Genomic DNA, 20,284 nt, shown 5'->3' with positions numbered 1-20,284 from the left:
TGTATCGGCTGTTCTAATACCGATAGTATGTGGGTGCCTGTGTGTGTGTGCATGTGTATATGTGTGCACCGCCATCTACAGGCCAATGAGTGTACAGTCACTAAATGTACACATAACCTAATTTTTTTAAGACCCCCCCATGGATGAAATTCTACGAAACTTGGCATACCCCCAGAGAATGCCAGGTCAATCATACACATAACATTTGGTGCAGTTCTGAACATCTTAACTGAAGATAGGGGCAATTAAAGCAGAATAATATTGCATTTTCATTTTTTACCGGGGGGGTGCAAATCACAAATGAGTGATTATGGGCCAGGTTGATGTGGGCCCTTGAGACCAACATACCATAAAAGATTCTTCATCCTCAGTGCCACGGTTCAGGTAGTTATTTAGGAAAAACTGCTTTTTTTGCGGTTCGGGGGGCCCAGCACGGGGGTGGAGTGGCCCCCGGGGACGAAACGAAATTTTTCCGTAAAAGTCTAGTGGGGCTACATACCCACCAAATTTCATGTGCCCCGGTGGTTCGGTGTCCCGGGTATCGTTGACCAAAAATTCAGGAAGTAGATGACGGGAAAAAAAAAAAAAAAAAAACTTTGACAATCCCTATATGACCGCTTCGCTAGCCTCGCTAGCGGCGGTCATAATGATTATAATTCATATTGTTACCCAGTTTTTTTGTGACAGGTACTTAACAAGAGTGTAATAGCCACCATCAAAAGCCCTACAAAACAATCCCACCCCCCCCCCCACACCCCTTTATGAACCTTGGAACCCTGGCTGGCAATATTGCCCATCCAATGTCAGCAGCCCAAAGGCTTGTTGTTGCTTCCCCTTTTGCCAAAATGACTTATATGTAATATGTAATTGTGTATGTAATAATGATAATAACAATATGTTCTCATACTATTCAAATAATAATATCCATAATGTGTCAAATATTCATGTATCCTATGTTTCATACAGCTGGGGTCAAACTGACCCCAAAGAACATCAATGTACAAAATATTTGTACAGGACATCGAAAACAAATTATTGTACAAATGTCATGCTAACTCTGTTGTACCCCTCAACTGAGGAAAAGTCATGAAACATGAAGCAAAAAAAAAAAAGTGAACCATATATTTTATGATGTTAAACGTTGCTTGGGGTCAAATTGACCCCAAGGATAACATGAGGGTTAAAACGAATGTGTTGATAATAATAACTTTAATAACTTGTGTTGTTTTTTGTCATCTCTATGTCTAGATAGAGACAACACAGTTTGTGTTGTTTCTAACACATTTGTGTATAATGCCCATAATGAGTAACCGTAAATGTAGACATAAATCAAAAAAGTGGGAGACAGTTAAAAGCAGACAAAACATTTATTCATAGACACCCAGCAGAAATAAACCAGCCACCTGAAAAAGGTCTTCCTGATATACACTTTTTGATTGGCAGTGTCAAATAAGGCAAAGGGCTTGAGACCATGACTTTGTACACTTTTGCACCTACGATAGATAATACATTCACTTGTTACCTTACATAGTTTTGATATATCTTTAGTGCATTGACAGTTACTCCCAAAACAACCCCACAAACGAGAACGCAGGTAGGGGATTAGCATTTATGTAGATTTATGCAACACCCAACCCAAAGATTTAGGCCAAAAACCCGGCACTCCACAGAATCCTCAGACTTTTTTTTTTCTGAAGGGGGAAGGGGGTGGCAAAGCCAACACACTACATCACTAGAATCTGATATATACTGTATTTGTCTCTGTAATATATTCCTTCATTATATGTACTTTATTATATAATTACTCTCTCTCATTCAAAAATATACTTAAATATGAAAATAACGGAAAATAGAATGTAGATAATGTGCATTTGTTTGTCCTTGGTAATGTAGAAAATAAATAGTGCTACTTGTGTGCCCTGCACGTACATGTGCCCTGCACATTAGTGAATAACACGTCTGTAGACTGTCTGACGTGTACTGGCACAACTTCAGGAACTTACAGATGCAGAAAAAGGGGGTGATATCACATTAAGACCTAACTTTTGGAACTGCCAAATCACCTGATTTTGAGCAAGACACAAACTGGCTACTCTGTTAATGCAAAGTCATTATGTTTTTGTGTCTTACACTGCAATTCAAATCTTTGCTAAACAACTGACTAGGCTTATTTGACATTGACCCCCTTACTATCTCAACAAGATAGTGTTTGCATGATACGTCTTGTTGATACGTATCAACAGAATTCACAGAAGTCTACTATAGATGTACAACCATTTTGTTACCGAGTTACATTCAAAGAATACAATTTTATCTTCCTGGCCTGGTGGCAGGTGATTGTGGGATAGCAACAAATGGTGGATTTTGGACTAGACAGACAAAGGATGGCTGGATCAGACTGAACTGCAACTGGTTGGGAAAACAGATTCCTGCTAAACCTAGCACTGTGCTAAACTATGCTACTAGTGAATTATCAAACGTGATCGTTTTGGAAGTTGTGTCCTTTCCTTTGGTCTACCAGTAGACTGCAGCCACAACTTGGATTACTTGTTCACAGCATTCGATAAATTCTCAAACTAACCTTTTCCTCAAGTACTTAATACTGTTTTCCAGACTACACACGTGGGGGATTAAGAAATAACTATATTCCAGCTGCAGCATCAACAAATATGGTGACTAGCATACAGTATGTATGTACACTGCAGTAGTGGATTGTTGGGAGGGCGATGCTGGAAGTGGTGTGAGCACGTCAGCGCTCCGGTCTGCCTCAGCCTGCTCTGAGCTCTTGGCTCTGATCTCGTGCTGGAGAGGAGAGCCCTCGCACCGGATCATGTGCCACAAGCCAAAGACTGTTGAGACGCACAAAGCTCAAAGTCCTTCGTTCTACACGTGGAGAGGCTTCTCTCATGTCTGGGCTGTCGGCCAGCTCTCTCTCTTTCTCATACTCTCTGTCTGCCTGTCGTCCTATCTCTCTCTCTCTCTCTCTCTCTCATACTCTCTCTGTCTGCCTGTCGTCCTATCTCTCTCTCTCGGGTGATTTAAGAAGCAGAGAGGGATGAAAGCAGATCACCACAGCCATGTAAACGACTTGGATAGGTAAGATTAGAATAAAACCTGCTGTGAGGGATACTCTTTTTTTTCTCTCTCTTTCTCTCTATCATCCTCTTCTCTTTTGATCACTCTTCTCATTTTCTCACTGTTTCCTGCCACCACTGTCTTCCTCACACTCTTTCACTCATGCACTCACGTCCTCTAATGAATTGATAAAGCTGCAGCCATGGTACGCTGAGGTCTCCTTGTCTATTTGTGTATGTCTCTGTCTATCCTCTCTATCTACCTCTATCTTTCCGAGGTGATGTAAGTGGTGGCCCACTGTGGTCTGACTGGGAGGCGTACTGTCCGAAACCAGCATGTCCTACCATCGCTTTACAGGGACATTGAATCAAGGGAAAGAGAATAGGGCAACAACTGAATGAGCGAACGGTCAGGTCAGAGTACATTTAAAGTGAAACTTCTAATTAATGAAATGTTTAGTGAGGAAAACAAGAAATACACACACAACCTCACAAACATACATACACTAATACAAAGATTTGATTAAGCTCAAAACCATCATCCCCATTAACCCATCATAGAAATACATATAAAAATAGAATATAATATATATAGTTTTCTGAATGCCCTTTTTCACCAAAATAGTTGTCAGTAAAGGCTTTATGACAGTGTTTTTTTTCCCAGGTGTGTATTTGCTAAAGGGTACAATGGTGGATTACCTACACTATGTGTGGTGGTGGTGGTGGTGTGGGGGGTGATGGATTGGGGATATGCTTTACTCCTAAAACTCCCCACAGGCCAACCGACTCCGGTATTCATCGGATCCAGGCCAGCTCTGTGAGCTGCCTCTCGGGGGTCCGTACGGTCCCCTTTCAGTTTCTTTGGAGTAGCAGGGTATCAACTGAATTGTGTCATTCTGGCTGCATGTGTCTAAATGGTAAGAGGTTCTACCTTAATTGGGAACTGAAGAGAAGATAAGAGATGGGAAGAGAGATCATGTTTCAGACCTGGTGAGATTTAAGCAGCAGTCTTGACATCTCTCCATTAGAGAGTGAAGACAGCAATTGGTTAGTTATTGTTAGTTAGTCTTACTCTGGTAGTTTGCGTAGTTTGAATTGGCAATGTTGCGTAACACTGCTCCTTGCAGCTTAAAATGACATAATGTCAGAGAAATAGTTAGGAGAGGGTATGCTGATCTGACAGGGAAAGGATTGAAGTAACGGACAATATTTTTAGTACAACTCATGGAAGGGCTTAGAGTAATTAAACATTTGGTAGTCCATATAGTAGAAGTCATAGACTCGTTGCAAGTCAGCGGCATTGAGCTGTGCAAAGTACTGCTGCATTATTTTTAAGGAAGTTCTCTCCGCTGAGGGGTTCCTGTCCTTGAAGGTGGGGAAGGTGAGGTTTGCTGGCGCCCCTATCCGGTGGAGCACGAAGTTGACCTCTTCCCCCATGGTCTCGAACTTCCCGATAAAGTCATAGTCCACCAGGCAGGGGTGGCACAAGTGGTTGGCAGGCGTCCAGTGGATGTCCATGCCCACGGGCTTGTGCACATCCAGCAGGTACTGCATGAATTCGGGGAACGTCACACCGCTGCCGGTGCGCAGAGCCTCCTTGGAGGCGTTGACACGGTAACGGTTGATGATTGGCCGTCCAAACACCGGGTGGTAGTAGTTGTTGGGGCTCTCAAACTTGTCCCGGTAGGCCGAGACCAGTCTCTCCAGGGGCTCCCTCACGAACAGCACTTTGGTGTAGTTCCGTAGGCGGTAAGCAATCCCTTCCCGGTTGTAGCTGTCCAGTTGCCGGATGTGGTTGCCGTAGTGGACGGCGTTGTGCTTGATCCCTGTGACATTGTTAGCGATGCCTGCTAGGACCATCAGGACCCGTTTCCAGTTGGAGCAGCCCGCCTTGGGCACCTCGCAGTACAGGATCTTATACTTGTCTTCCACAAATATGCGGGAGACTCGCTGTGGCGTGATGTTCTGCGGGATCTTGGTCTTGTACTTGGCGCACACCTCTCTGACCCAGCGGCGCCGCGCCTCCAGGACACGGGAGGTCTCCAAGCTGCTCTGGCTGGAGGAAGGATCAGCGAAGGAGGAGGAAGAGGAGTCGGAGGAGGATAAAGGAGGAAGGAAGGAAGCTTTGCCCTGGGATCGCATCACAGGGTTGGTCTTCAGGAGTTTCCTGTGGCGTTTGGTCACCTGAGAAGAGTCTGTGTCGTGGCTGGGCGGCCCCAGGGAGACAGGCTCAAACGCAGGGAACTGCATCGGCGGGATGGGACTCTTAAGGCCCTCATTGCTCTGAAAGACATGACAACAATTTCCAGTGTAAACACCAAGATGAACTGAATAACATTAACTGCATTAACCGCAATAAAGTTGGTTCTATATTGGACGTTGGATATATTTAACACATTCAAAAAATCAATTTAGCACTGGCTACGAGGGACACATTTTTGTCAAACCAATTTTGATATGTTTATACGAGATCTGAACATATATATATCATTTAAAATGTGAGGATGAGGTCGATAAACGTGGAAACATGTTGCACTTTTAAGGGAAAGTAAAATACATGTTTTCAGACCCATTATTAATCATCATTATTGAACCTATATTGTGCACCATACCCCGAGAGTAGCCTATGTAGTGTGTCAACCTCCTCACCTAAACTACCCAGACTACTTGGTTTTGGTTATGGTTACGCTTTTGTCCAAAGCGATTGCTTATTACTTCCCTGCTGAAAAAAAACAGCTAGAAACCAGCTTACGGTGGGTTTCCACACAGCGAAACACCTCGCGATTTTCGGCCAGCGAAATTTCGCCTCGGGGGCGTGACAGCGAAACCGCTAACCTTTTGACTGCAGTGTCTAGCCAGTGGTGACAAGGGAGCTAATTAGGCTAATTAGCTAATTCAAACGTTTAAGTACTTAATGAAGATATCCAGGGGTCTTTATGCCTCAACTAAGTTGATGTTGCCTATAAACAACAATTCATGTTGATAGAAACAACAAGGTCAATAAGACATAATATATTTCATACCTGTGTTGCAGCATGTAGCCTAGCTGTCTAGCTAGGTTTACAATGCAATCCAATGTCCTAAAATACTAGCATTTCGCCTGTCAGCTAGCTAAAAAGACCGAGTGCTTAAACTAACATATATAGTGGTCTATTTAGTGGTGTATGTGCTCTGACTCTGAAGTTCGTGTGGCATATAAACCACAATTCGTGTTGATACAAGTGCCAGTGTTCGTGTAGAAACATTTTAATCACATAGAAATTTTCGTGTTACAGCTCAGGTAGTCTCCGCCATCTTGGTCAGACTTTTTTGTAACTCCCGCCTCCAAACACAAAGACGCGGACCTGATTGGTTCTTGAATGGTCCTCATTTAAATAAAGTTAAAATTTGGCCAACTTTGTTTCGCCTGCCTCGGCGATTCGCTTTCATTTCGCCCAACCAGGGCGAATTTCGTCTCCATTCAACCTCAATGAGAGCGACGCGAAATTTTAGGCTGGTAGCTAGTTTTAGCTGGTATTAGCTGGTCTTTGCTGGTTTTCTTCCAGCTCTTGCTGGTCTTTGCTGGTGTAGCTGGTTGGGGCACCAGCTGGACATGCTGGCGTGACCAACTGAGGAAGCTGGTCTTGCTGGTGTGACCAGCCTGACTTGTGGGATACAGCTGGTGTAAGATGGTCATGCTGGTGACCAGCCTGCCAAGCTTGACATTGTTGGTGTAAGATGGTTTGCTAGAATGACCAACATAAGCTGGCAGGGCCAGTTAAACCAGCAACGTAGACCACCAACACCAACTAAAATGACCAGCTTGAGGTGGTACGACAACTAAAACCAGTTAAATCACCATCGTAAACTGGGCAAAGCAGCTGAAGGTATGTTTTCGCAAGAGATTTGCTGGTCAAGCTAGTCAACCATCATAGGGTGGTCAAACAAGCTGGTCAACCAGCAAACCACCTTTAGCTGGTCAGGTTGTTTTTTCAGCAGGGTTATTGCTATCATTACTCCGGTACGAACAAGACCCACCCAGGCCATGTTCATGCGTGAGGGTCATGTTTGAACACTGGAGTCCACGTGAGATCCGGGCCTAATACAAATACACATACTGTATGTTATCTTGGCAGTTATGTTACAGTAAATAAATGTTTAAAAGTGAATGTTGACTGTAGGCTCCATGGTAGGCTGCCATGAGGAGACCAGCACTATGGCCTACTGAACGAGACCGAATGTAACCATGGCTACCGCTCAAGTCTAATGTAATCAAGCAGTGTCTTGGTTCTCGGCAAGTTTGAGTTATTAACCAAGCCTTGTTTCTAGTGCATCTTAGATGCTTGTGTTCATGGCAATTCACACATTATCAATGGGAAAGTACATCACACACTTATCTTTAGGCTATGTTAAGTTATGTTTAGAAGTGAATTTTGCCTGTAGGCTGATTACGAGGAGACCGGCAATAGGCTTCTGAGTGAGACCATAACCGTGGCTACTGCATGAGTCTAATGTAATCAAACGGGTAATAAAAATCAACTGATCGCAGAAGCCTTTATTTCTAATGCATCTTACATGATTGTGTACATGGAAATTCATAGGCTACATTACTGGGGAAAGTAGGCTATTATATCACATACAAACAGCCTACACATCATAAATCCCCCCGCGGGCGCGCAAACCATGCAATGACCGAATCTATTAACTCGGTAGGCCAACCAACGACTGTCTGATTGAACCAACTTTTACCGACGTAAAAGAGATGGTTGTCCCATCATTATATTGTCTGGATGTCATGTCTGAAAGTGGCTTATTGGCTGTCGATCGGCCACCATGTCCAAGTCCCAAACCAATAGCACGAGGACTTTCCTACAGTAACTGAAACTGGTTGACTGGTCAAAATTAGACATGGTCAGGAGTTCTGCAGGGAGAATTTTTAGCTGCAGAGACAGTTATGGATTCACGGTACTGTGAGCGTATCTAAAAAATATCCGAAAATTTAATTAGAGATTTAGTATTAATGTAAATCTACCGAGATTGCAATAAGTGTCGCTAAATGAATGTAATGTAATAGCCATACAGTATTTCGCACTGATCAGCAAAATATCTGTGAGTAACAAAGTTTCCAACCCATGATTGATCCAATGGTCCAATGCATAAGTATCAGTGCAAGCTACGGTACAACTATGGTGTACATAATACATACATTACACTGTATTCATACTGTGTATTTTCAACCTTTTTTTTGAAAATGAAATCTATCTTGTCTTTTGTGGCATATGGATTGGGGTAGCTTATTATTATCAGGAAGAGAAAGCTGTGTGCATAAAAAGAGCACCCATTCATTAGACAGGAAATGTCTGTCCCTGCCTTAATGGCATTAAAGGACTCCAGTCTAAGAACAAACAAGAGTCTTTTTTGGATAATAATGAGAGTAAACTTTCATTAGGGACCAAAACAACATTAATCAATCGTCGTCAGAATGGCGGCGAGCGGAGAAAGAATTTAGGCAATGCACTGACAGTCTTTTTATTCATTTCTTCTGTACACTTACAAAGTTAAAATACTTCTAGTTGTCTGCAGGGACCCTCTCCACCGTATCACAAAAGTGTAGTGATATTTTGAGCCTTGTGTGGCTTTAAATAGTGATTTACTTTGATGCAGAAAGCTTGCTATTTAGTTGTATTTTCCAGTCTTACTTGAAACTAGTCTGATTAACGTCGTTTTGGTCCCCAATACACTCGTTATCATCCAGAAATAGACCTTAGTTTGATCTTAGAGCAGATTTGTTCTTTAGAGTAAACTATTTGCAATAGTCTGTGGTTGATGTAGTGATGGTAGACTTCATTTGATAGAGGTGGAGGGAAGGTATGTGTGCATCCTCGTCCACAGCAACATGTGGCACTAAGTGTGCCATAGGATTGCGGTATCTCCTTTGCCCTTTACTGTACCATTTGGTAACCATATGCAGGCCTATGTTGCCCTTTACTGTACCATTTGGTAACCATATGCAGGCCTATGTTGCCCTTTACTGTACCATTTGGTAACCATATGCAGGCCTATGTTGTCTCATGTTTATCTGTAATTGCTGTGCAGAATGCCTAGGCAACGCAAAGAAGGTTTCTTTCACATTGGACCAGTTTGCCAGTCTGAACAGATCCATGATGCCTGAAGACCTTTAGAACAGCATTTTAGAACAATATTTCTAAAAGCCAGAGACAGTGGGTGGCCTCTCATATACCTGGTTTAAGGCTCATTTTCAGATGAGCAACTTGTAGACATATCAGTTAAGGAACTATTTTTGAAATATTCCTTATTGATTCCACTTAGTTGAAGGATCAATATAATGAAATCAGATACCTGGTCCAGAGCATCGATCATTTTCACAGACCAGAAAAGTTTCTTTCTGGTGTCTCTATGTGTTTACTGACAGTGTTCTTAAACTGGTCACTTGATGGCGCTGTTCTACTAGTCAGTGTACATTAACAGCAACTTCCTTCCTGCTGTATGCTCTCTTACTGTGCAGCGAAACTCCACCGGGCTTCCGATTTAACTGCACTATGATGCATTATACATCTCCCGAAAACATACTACACCATTTCCCAAATCAGACTTCTTAATACGTCCTGATTGTCACATGAAGTTGCCTAGTGGCAAAGCGTGGGCAACCCTACTCGATGTTATTAGGAATCATCATGGAGTGCTAAAGCCACTGGATTGAATATAATCGTAATTTCACTATTAATAAAATGATTAGGCCTGTTATGGGACAGGGCTCATTTGACTTGTAATTGGACGACGCAGATGTGGAATGTCTCTCAGGCCACGTTGGGAGGAGGCTTCGGTGGAGGCAATGATTCTCTGAATGGCTGCTTCTCTCTCTCTCTCTCTCTCTCTCTCACACACACACACACACACACACACACACACACACACACACACACACACACACACAAATACAGAAACACACACACAAACTCAGATACATACTAATATTGCCTATGCATGCACATCTGGACCCACAGTTGCAGGTACAGTGTCACACACCCTTACATGCACAATCACACATGCACAGACTTCACAGACTGAGACATATGCATGCGATAAAAAGGCCACACACTCACACATCAACAGTCACAGATCTATGCATGCACACACACACACACACACACACACACACACACACACACACACACACACACACACACACACACACACACACACACACACACACACACACACACACACACACACACACACACACACACACACACACACACACACACACACACACACACACTATTGATGATCATAGAAGAGGCAGGAGCACTGTGAGGTCACACCTAAATAAACTAGCCCAGGCATGCAGAACATAACAAGCAGTCTGACTACTATTAATAGTACACATGCACACACACACACACACACACACACACACACAAACACACACGCACACACACACACACACACACCTTACCCTCTACGTAAGCATGTACATTCATATTCCCACATGGACACAGTTATAAGAGTGTGTATGCTTGCATACAGATGAGTCCTGACTCATCTACACAAACACAAACACCACTCTCCATCTCCTACAGACCAACATGCTGACTGAAACACAGATCGACACACAATCTCTCTCGCTCGCTCTCGCTCTCTCTCTCGCTTGCTCTCGCTCTCTCTCACTGATACAGTACACACACACACACAGTCAAACAGTACTCACTCACAGTCCCACACTCTCTCCCTACACAAACTCTCTCTCTCTGTCAGACACACACACACACGCACACACTGTTTCCCTCTCCAGAGCAACCCTGCGAGCACTGAAGCGTAAAGCTGATACCAGCTAAGATCCCACAGGATTGCACCCCCCCCCCCTCTACCCCCCCCCCCCCCCGCGTCTGATGCTCTGAGAGATACAGGCCCTGCTGCCTCGCGTACACCTGCCTCGGTGCCAGAATGCCGGCGATGTTGTCGGGGAGTTGCTACTCGCCGCTCACTGTTCGCCGCTAACTGGTTGCGGGAGAGAAGTTGTCAACCGAGGTCTAACAAGGTCTATCCGGCATATCCACAAATTTGAGCCTTTTGCCCCAAGTAGTATAAAATAATACTGTATGGTTGAGATATGTGTGAGATAATTGTATGGTACTGTATGTGTGAGATAATGGTGTCATATTGTTTATTAAACTAATGTCACATAAAATACATTTAATGGAATAGTGGTCACTTGATTCTGGATTTTCAACTGTGTTTTTCTCAAAAGTGCATGTGGAGTTCCTTCTCAGCCATCAGCCTGTGGTCTCACTAATGGGGAACAGGCTCAGCAGTGTGCAAAGACAACTCACCCCTCTCACCTCCCGCGTGCTGTCACTCAACTTCCCTTCTGGAGAGACAGAAAGAGGTGGAGAGGGAGGGATGAAGAGAGGGAGGGAGGGAGGGAGGGAGAGAAGGTAAAAAAGAGAAAAAGGAATGTATTACTGATTAGTATAAATTTACAAACAGAGCTACAACATCAACATCTTTGGCAGAGTCAAAGAACATTAAGGAGAAATGGTTTGTTGAAGGACCCTTGCGCCAGGTGTTATTTCATTACACGGAGGATGAGAATGTCAGAGAATAAAGTCACAGCCTGATAGAGAGTTCTGGGAAATGGAGTCTTAGGCTCAACTGCTGGTTGTGTTTTGGTGATGGGATTGGCCCAGAGAGACAGCAGCATTGAGTTAATGTGTGTGCCCTAAACAGGGTAGGCCAAGGTAGGTCTGCAGGGCTACATGTTGTTATGAGTGTGTGTGCTTTATGCTTAGTTTTGTGTGTGCTTGTGTGTTATTTATTAGTGTACAATTTGTGCATGTACAGTATGTAAGTGGATGGACACGTGAGTGCAAGTCTCTTATGAATTTGTGTATGTTATTCTTGTGCGTGTGTGCGTGTGTGTGTGCGTGCGTGTGTGTGTGTGCGTGTGTGTGTGCGCGTGGACGAACGGACGTGTCCACCCCCGTGAGACCGGGCCGAGCCACGCCGCCTGGCTGAGGGGTGATCAGGCGGACAGCTCACCCAGCCTCTCCTCTCCTGTGACACCTCCGCCTGAGTGGCCTGTCACTTCCAATCTCAAGCAGGAAGTGATGGGGACCCAGTGAGATTAAAGGGAAGAGGAGGGGATTGGGGAGGGGGCGCAGGTGTACCCCCCCCCCCTTCCACCCGCACACATCAGTCCTCCCCCTCCCAACACCCCACCTGCCCCCTTCCATCACCACCCCAATTCTATCTTCCATCCTCAGCTCCTTAAATGATGAGATCCGTGGCCCCATCTAATACGGTCGCTATATTGAGTCTGAAGAGGGGCGGACAGCACGGAACGTGGCGTTTGTATTAGTATGCATCTGAGATGACAGCCGGGGCGCACGGACTCTTTGCTTGTGTCTCTGACTGTCTGCATTCTCAAAAACAACAGAGAGAGTGAAAACAGAGGGAAGGAGCGAGAGACAGAGAGAGGGATAGAGAGATGGATAGAGGGATAGAGAGATAGAGAGATAAACAGCAAGCAGTGGGAAAATGGCAGAGGTTGAGAGCGACTAAGAAACAATAAGACAGAAAATTTGCTTGATTTACAGAGCCAGAGAGAACAAGTAAGAAATAGCTAATGGGAGTGAGAGCAACACACACAGACAAAGGAGTGAAAGAATGACAAAGAGAGAGAGAGAGTAAGAAAGAGAGAGAGAGAGTAAGAAAGAGAGAGAGAGAGCCAGAGGCCTGTGACCCACATTCTGTCATGTTGTAATCTTGTCCAGGTGCTTAAGGGCTCATTGATCCCAACTCCTCTCCGAAGCCGAGCACAGAGTCGGAAACTCCTGGCCTCGTGTGTCGCTTCGCATTTGGGAAAATGAAGTCTGGGAATATTCAGCTTGACGCAGCACACCGTACCGCACCGCACCGTACCGCACCATGCCCGGTGTTCCCACGTAAACTCCCTCACAGCCACTCAAGCATTAGCCACTGAGGCCTCACAGCTGGAGGCCTATGGTGCCTGAGCAAATGCACATTCCAGCCCACAGCACTCCTACAGTATACACCAAGAGCCAAGGCTGCCACTGAGTAGAAGCCAGCCTCTAGTGCTGGAGATTGGGGCATGCATAGCAGTGCACAGTGCATCTGTGTTACCAGCATGGCTAAAAGAGAGGCGGTGCATGCGTTGATGGACAAAGTTTAATTGGAACATCAAGAGATGTCATTACAGTTCCTCTCATTACAGCTCTTCTGAGTATCCGTGAAAAAAGTGGAGGTTGGATGGTTGGAAGTTTTTGACAGCACAATGCTGTAATAATGTGTTAATCATTTGAAATAGCATTTTTTAACACCAGCGAGAAGCTGCGGTAGAATGTTTTTAGAAAGATTTAGAGTTGTGGAAATATATGCAGAGGGGTGTTGAGAAGTGTGTAAAGCTCAACTGAGGCTTACAGTGATATAAGTGTCCCAATGACTGAACAGTACATTTTTGAGTGCCACTTACAGTACTTTACTTAAAGGTCCAGTATGTAGGAAATAATGGAAAATACACTGTAACCATTCCAAAAATGATCACCATATGTTGTCAGAGAGTGAGGAAACACGATGAATTGAAGTAATGGCTTATTTGACAACATTACTCTAACCCGTGAAACCCCGTAAAACCCATGAAAAAAAATCAGTTACAGGGCGGAATCTCTTGGAATTTTCGTTTATGTTTTGAACGATTAATTCTAGAATAGCGTATTAATAATGGGCTAGCGCGTCCTCCTATTTGGGTTGCCAAATTAGCAAAGGCCAACTGTCAACAGCTGTCAGTTGTAGTCATGAACGCCTACAAGAGGCAGGCAAATTTCCAAAATTAAAACAAGAAACAAATTAAGTGGACATCGGAGGAGCTTCCTGAGATGGTGACGTCTTCGTCAAACTAAGAATATCAAGTCTGACTCAAAGCTGGCCATATTTCTCCACAACAGGTAGCCTATGCTAAACTTCATCTGCATCGCTAACTTCAGCTAAATATGTTACGTTGGTTAGAGAGGTATTTTTTGTTTTCACTGTTTCCGTAATGTGTAGCTGGGTCATGGTTGGAGAAACGTTAAAGCAGCTGCAGGTCAACTAACGTTAGCTAAGTCTTCATTACATCTGGCAACCCAGAAGAGGCTCGCGTCTGGTAGTCTTGAGAACCTTCACCAGTGTTTTGATTTTGGCCTACAGAACGTTCGTTAACAATCCTACAAATCGCACCTTTAATTTTGCCTGATGATCTAACATTTTGGAGATTTAAAGTTGGGATGGTGTGTGAGCATAAAATCAAGTAATTTGATATTGAACTTGGATAGTTACTCAGATAGTTTTCAAAATCTAGTGATGAACACTACAAAATTAAATTCATAAAAATATATTTGGCCAAAGGTCTATTTAGAGACTCTTTCAGCATGCATATAGAGTGCATAGCATCTGGTGGCTTAGGGGAGTTCACAGACCCACCGTCTGCCACTGACCACTGGGACACGAATGTCCAAGGAACCTCGAGGGCTTCAGGACCTGGGGGATCTTGCTAACACTGGGGCAGATGCCCAGAGAAGGTTTCAGAAGCCAAGTACAACTACAGTGGGAGGAAAACAGAGGTGTGTGTGTGTCTGTGTGTGTGTCTCTCTCTCTCTCTCTCTCTTTCTCTCTCTGTGTTTTTCTTCCAGAAGGTTGAGCTCCTGACCTTGGTGTGCTAGCATCACAATCAAGCTGAGCTATAGGTACACAAGGTTAGCCAGTCCTAGATCAATGTGTCCTTAAAGGTCCCATGGTCAACATGATCATTATGGCTCCTCAGTTCCCTTCTACACATAAACAGGAATGTGGGAATACTTCTCTTAGGAACAAAGAGGCTCGAGACTCTGCTATAATTATTGCTGTAAGGAGATGGTAATTACTCAATAATGTCAAATAAATACGTATAAAACTAAAGTCGTTATTATCAGTGCACTGTATAATTGAATTACTTTTGTATTTATGTGCATTTACATCTAGTTTGACTGTGTGTTAGAGTCTTTCTGTTTTTTTTTTTTGCCTTGCGTGCTGTACGGACAACTCTCAGAGAATTTAAATAATTACTCTGAGTCATTCTTTGTTTTATTGCAATTTCACACCCAGTCAATTCTGCGTGAACAAAAATGTTAATTCTATTGATTTTGGTTTTGTCACAGACTAAGGCTGTTACATGGGTTGTTAAATTGGACACTGCTACACAACTCTCGTGAAATGGCCCAATGAGGCTTGAACAATACCCCAGAGTGAGAGGATGGCCATATATTAAGTCCATTTTATCTTTTATTTTATTTTTTCCCACTTAAATAGCATTTAACCACAATCACTGCTCAACCATTTAGTCTTACGTAATATGGAATTAGAAGCCTGTTAAAGGGACACCAGGCAAGCCTGATGCTTTTTCTCTACGAAACTCCCCCTCGCTCGGTCTGAAGCTCTTTTCCTTTTCTTTGTGTCTTCCATCAAGGGTTTCAGCTGCTTCTTCGCCGGCTCTGCCATTATTAACACGTTTGCAACAATCTCTAGCGTTTCGTTAGCCTGCCACTGTGCTGTAAACTGATCCTGCTTCGGTCGGCGGGTAGGATACACCGAACTTGCAAGTGGGATATTCTTCCTACAGGCAGTAGGGGCGGGCGAGAGAGCCTTCATTCGCCCCATAATGAGTCATTTAACCATATACCGACTTACGAAGATGATTAATTAACACGAAAACGTTGCCTGGTGTCCCTTTAAACTGCTCTTCTAACTTGTAAAACACCCATCGCACTCGATTTACGTTCCAGGAAGGTTTTTGTTTTGCCTTGGGCAGCACTAACCTTCAGGCTAACCAAGGTCTCCTGTCACGCCATGCCGATGCATATTCATGCGTCACCCGTAAACGTTATCGCTGAAGTCTTGCAAGCACACACCCTGCCCTGCATCATTAGTCGACCTGTTATTGCCTTCTCCCCTTTAGGAGACCTTGGGACAAAAGTGTTTGATGCTAAAACTGCACATGAAACACACACACACAAGCACACACACACACACACACACACACACGTCCCTTTTCACACCATCTCTCCGTGGGCACAGAGGCAGACAGGAGAGTAGGACAGAAGCAACTGGACACAATGAGGTTGTTAAAAGAGGCGCTGGCTCTCTTTTTTCACCCCCATCCCCAGAGAGAACTGACCAAAAGTGACCCCTCCCAGTCCACCTCACCTCACTCTCTCTCTCTCTCTCTCTCTCTCTCTCTCTCTCTCTCTCTCTCACACACACACAGACACGGGCAAAGACAGACACAGACACACACACCTTTCATGTTGCTAGACATGCGGTGAGGCGATCTTCACCGCACAGCCAGAGTGGCCTCATTAGCCATGCCAGTCTGTCAACCTGCGACCCCTCACTGCCAAGGGCTGCCAGTCCTCTCATGCCACCTGTGCCCGCCTTCCAGCCCTCCCTCTGCTCATACCCCCAAGAGCTGATGTGTTATGTGATGTACTCAAGCAGGAGATGTGTGTCTCTGTGTGTGTGTGTGTGTGTGTCTCTGTGTGTGTGTGTGTGTGTGTGTGTGTGTTTGTGTGTGTGTGTCTGTGTGTGTGTTTGTGTGTGTGTGTGTCTCTGTGTGTGTGTGTGTGTGTGTGTGTGTGTGTGTGTTTGTGTGTGTGTGTCTCTCTGTGTGTGTGTGTGTGTGTGTGTGTGTGTTTGTGTGTGTTTGTCTGTGTGTGTGTGTCTCTCTGTGTGTGTGTGTGTGTGTGTTTGTGTGTGTGTCTCTGTGTGTGTGTGTGTGTGTGTTTGTGTGTGTGTGTCTCTCTCTGTGTGTGTGTGTGTGTACTGTTTGTGTGTGTGTGTCTGTGTGTTTGTGTGTGTGTGTGTGTGTTTGTGTGTGTGTGTGTGTGTCTCTCTCTGTGTGTGTGTGTTTGTGTGTGTGTGAGTGCTTTTGGTGGAAGGGTGAAGTTGCTCTCATCCTTCAAATCATCATCCCTCTGCTCACAAGTGCTGAAGGACATGTGTGTGTGTGTGTGTGTGTGTGTGTGTGTGTGTGTGTGTGTGTGTGTGTGTGTGCATGTGTTTGTGTGTGTGTTTGGAAAGAGGATGTGGGATAGCTGCCATCCTTGGCCTAAACTTTGCAAACTGGCGTCACTCTGGTGCTAGAAGCTTCACTATTAGCGGCTAAACTCGCTCGGCTGGGAAAGTGTGATGGATGACGCGGCGTTCGATCCATCAGGGTCCGCCGGCCTAAATCAGCTCCATGCCCTCCATCTTACCCGGATTGGATTGAGAGACTGCAAGGCCAAACGACGGAGGGAGAGAAAAATGACTCCGATTCTCAGAGCCGTCCGCCTGATGTTGACAGAGTTATCACCAGTACCTAAGTCATTCCTTCTGTGCTCTGCATTGAAGCTGCCAGATTTTTGATGTGGTTCGACGCTCATCATAGGATGCATAGAGATAGAACATTAGGCAACATCCCCGGGTTTTGGTTTCTGTATTGGTTGTTTTTGTCAAGACACAGGAAAAAGTCATAACTCAGGCACATCATGCTTTGCCTATTTTTAATAAGCAGAATATTCAGCAATGTTCTATGCATAAATCATGTTTTTAGGATTGCTCATCTTTGCCAACACATTTTGTTTCACAAGTTAACATGTTCTTCTCCCCACGCAGATTCACGCAGAGGCTAATCTTAGTGTCAGTCTTCCCCTGACAACCAACTCTAAGGCTATTTTGAAGGGAATTTTTAATAAGGCCAAGGTCTCCGCGAAACTTATTTCCATGGAAACAGTTGCCATGTTCGGGCATAACGGTGTTGTTTTAATGCAGGGCCATATTCTCGCAGCATGGTTCTGCCGCGGCTGTGAGCTGTAAACAAACGTATCTGTTGGCTGCTACCCACGAGTTAACTGGATTACGCCAGCGGACACTAGGGGAGAGTCAGCCTCTAATTGGCTTGTAGATCATTAAGATGCACGAATGCTCTTGACCTGTGCAAGGCCGAGGGCTGCAGTGTTTTTGGAGACAGTTGGCGCTGACGGCAGGGGGATGAATGTGTGTGTGGGTCTGTGTGTGTGTGTGTGTGTATGTGGGTCTGTGTGTGTGTGTGTGTGTGTGTTTGTGTGTGGGTCTGTGTGTGTGTGTGTGTGTGTGTGTGTGTGTGTGTGTGTGTGTCTGTGTGTGTGTGTGCGAGTGTGTGTGTGTGTGTGTGTGTGTGCGTGTCTGTGTGTGTGTGTCTGTGTGTGCGCGAGTGTGTGCAAGTGTGTGTGTGTGGTGTGTGTGTGTGTGTGTTTGTGTGGGTCTGTGTGTGTGTGTGTGTGTGTGTGTGTGTGTGTGGTGTGTGTGTGTTTGTGTGCGTCTGTGTGTATGTGTGTGTGTGTGGTGTGTGTGTGTGTGCTTTTGTGTGTGTGTGTGTGTGTGTGTGTGTGTGTGTGTGTGTGTGTGTGTGTGTGTGTGTGTGTGTGTGCGTCTGTGTGTATGTGTGTGTGTGTGGTGTGTGTGTGTGTGCTTTTGTGTGTGTGTGTGTGTGTGTGTGTGTGTGTGTGTGTGTGTGTGTGTGTGTGTATGTGTGGTGTGTGCTTGTGTGTGTGTGTGTGTGTGTGTGTGTGTGTGTGTGTGTGTGTGTGTGCATGGGGGGAGTAGGGGGGAGTTCAGAAGGCAGCACCTCAAGCTGCAGTGCTTTCCAAAAGCTGGCAGACGTGTGGAGAAAGCTGTCAGACTCACACACACACACACACACACACACACACTCACACACACACAATGGGAGCCACAGAACAGCTGAGTGTGGCGCTGGTCTGGCCCGGGTTTGGCCCTGGTCTAGTGAGGAGTGTGTCATGACACGGGAGCAGGAACAAGGGAGGTAGAAAAGGGAGAGAGAAAAACAAAAGACAGATGCTGGAGAGACTAAGACAGTGAGAGATAGATGGATAGAGAGAGAGAGAGAGAGAGAGAGAGATTAAGTAGAAGAGCATGCAGGTGTGGTTAAGGTGAGGAAAAAGGGAAGAAAAGCATTTGCTCTGCAAGAGAGGGACAACAAGATCTAGAAGAGATGTGACTGGAGGAAACAAAGCATTGTTTTTTCCCCCGGTGCTGTTGTGTCTAGACGGCAACGCCGCACTTGCAGTGCATCATGGCTTCGTCGCTTCGCTTGGGTGGCCTCCCCGCCTCTTTCGTTAAGTGACGGCGAACTGTGAAACACAACGCTGCTCTCCCCAATTTGCCGGAGGCCCGCTAACATAGATTGGCCCTGTCAGTGTTTACCCTGGCCACTGCGTTAAGTATGTGCCGGCCGCTTCGGCCGAGACGTGATGCGATGCAATGCAATGCAATACGAGGCCGTGTCCGGATGCTGATTATGCGAAGGTTCAGCGAGGGCGGAGGCTGGAGCTTAGAGTTGGTACGGGCTGTGAATGCAAATGCCCGTGCTCTCTTCCTGGGCTCCATAACCTCCATTGAAAGCCCAAGATAGCCCATGAGCCCATGATGCCAACCAAGCCCATGATGCCACAACTGCCCACCAGCAGCCATAACTGCCCACCAGCAGCCACAACTGCCCACCAGCAGCCATAACTGCCCACCAGCAGCCACAACTGCCCACCAGCAGCCATAACTGCCCACCAGCAGCCACAACTGCCCACCAGCAGCCACAACTGCCCACCAGCAGCCATAACTGCCCACCAGCAGCCACAACTGATTTCCCCACTGTGCTCATTTGTGCACTCTGAGGGTACTAAGGGTACTAAGGATGGACGACGGATTTACATGCTCCTGCTTCACTGCTTCTCCTCGGTGCACTGCTTCAACGGCAGAGACAGTGGAGAAGGGAGAAGGGAGAAGGGAGAGTAGAGAATGGAGAAGGGAGAAGGGAGAGTGGAGAAGGGAGAAGGGAGAGTGGAGAAGGGAGAGTAGAGAATGGAGAAGGGAGAATGGAGAAGGGAGAGTGGAGAGTGGAGAAGGGAGAGTGGAGAGTGGAGAAGGGAGAGTGGAGAAGGGAGAGTGGAGAAGGGAGAAGGGAGAAGGGAGAAGGGAGAGTGGAGAAGGGAGAAGGGAGAATGGAGAGTGGAGAGTGGAGAAGGGAGAAGGGAGAGTGGAGAAGGGAGAGTGGAGAAGGGAGAGTGGAGAATGGAGAAGGGAGAATGGAGAGTGGAGAGTGGAGAAGGGAGAAGGGAGAGTGGAGAAGGGAGAGTGGAGAAGGG

General features: G+C 45.5%; 1 protein-coding gene across 1 annotated transcript in view; it reads right to left on the bottom strand.

Annotated features, from left to right (window-relative positions):
- Positions 1–1,391: 1,391 nt before the first annotated feature.
- Positions 1,392–20,284, bottom strand: part of LOC143125325 (carbohydrate sulfotransferase 8-like) — a 208,452-nt gene continuing 189,559 nt past the window's right edge. The window contains exons 3-4 of the mRNA XM_076286672.1: positions 11,405–11,442; positions 1,392–5,357 (exon numbers count right to left, since the gene is read on the bottom strand). Coding sequence (XP_076142787.1) covers positions 4,287–5,357; positions 11,405–11,442 — 1,109 coding nt within the window. The 3' untranslated portion in view covers positions 1,392–4,286. The remainder of the gene's footprint in view (positions 5,358–11,404; positions 11,443–20,284) is intronic.

This window comes from Alosa pseudoharengus, unplaced genomic scaffold, assembly GCF_046254945.1.
Source record: "Alosa pseudoharengus isolate Yale_2024_CS ecotype anadromous, Long Island Sound unplaced genomic scaffold, YU_APseudo_1.1 YU_APseudo_1.1_scf_16, whole genome shotgun sequence".
Taxonomy (NCBI): Eukaryota; Metazoa; Chordata; class Actinopteri; order Clupeiformes; family Clupeidae; genus Alosa; species Alosa pseudoharengus.
This window is presented reverse-complemented; position numbering and strand designations above follow the sequence as displayed.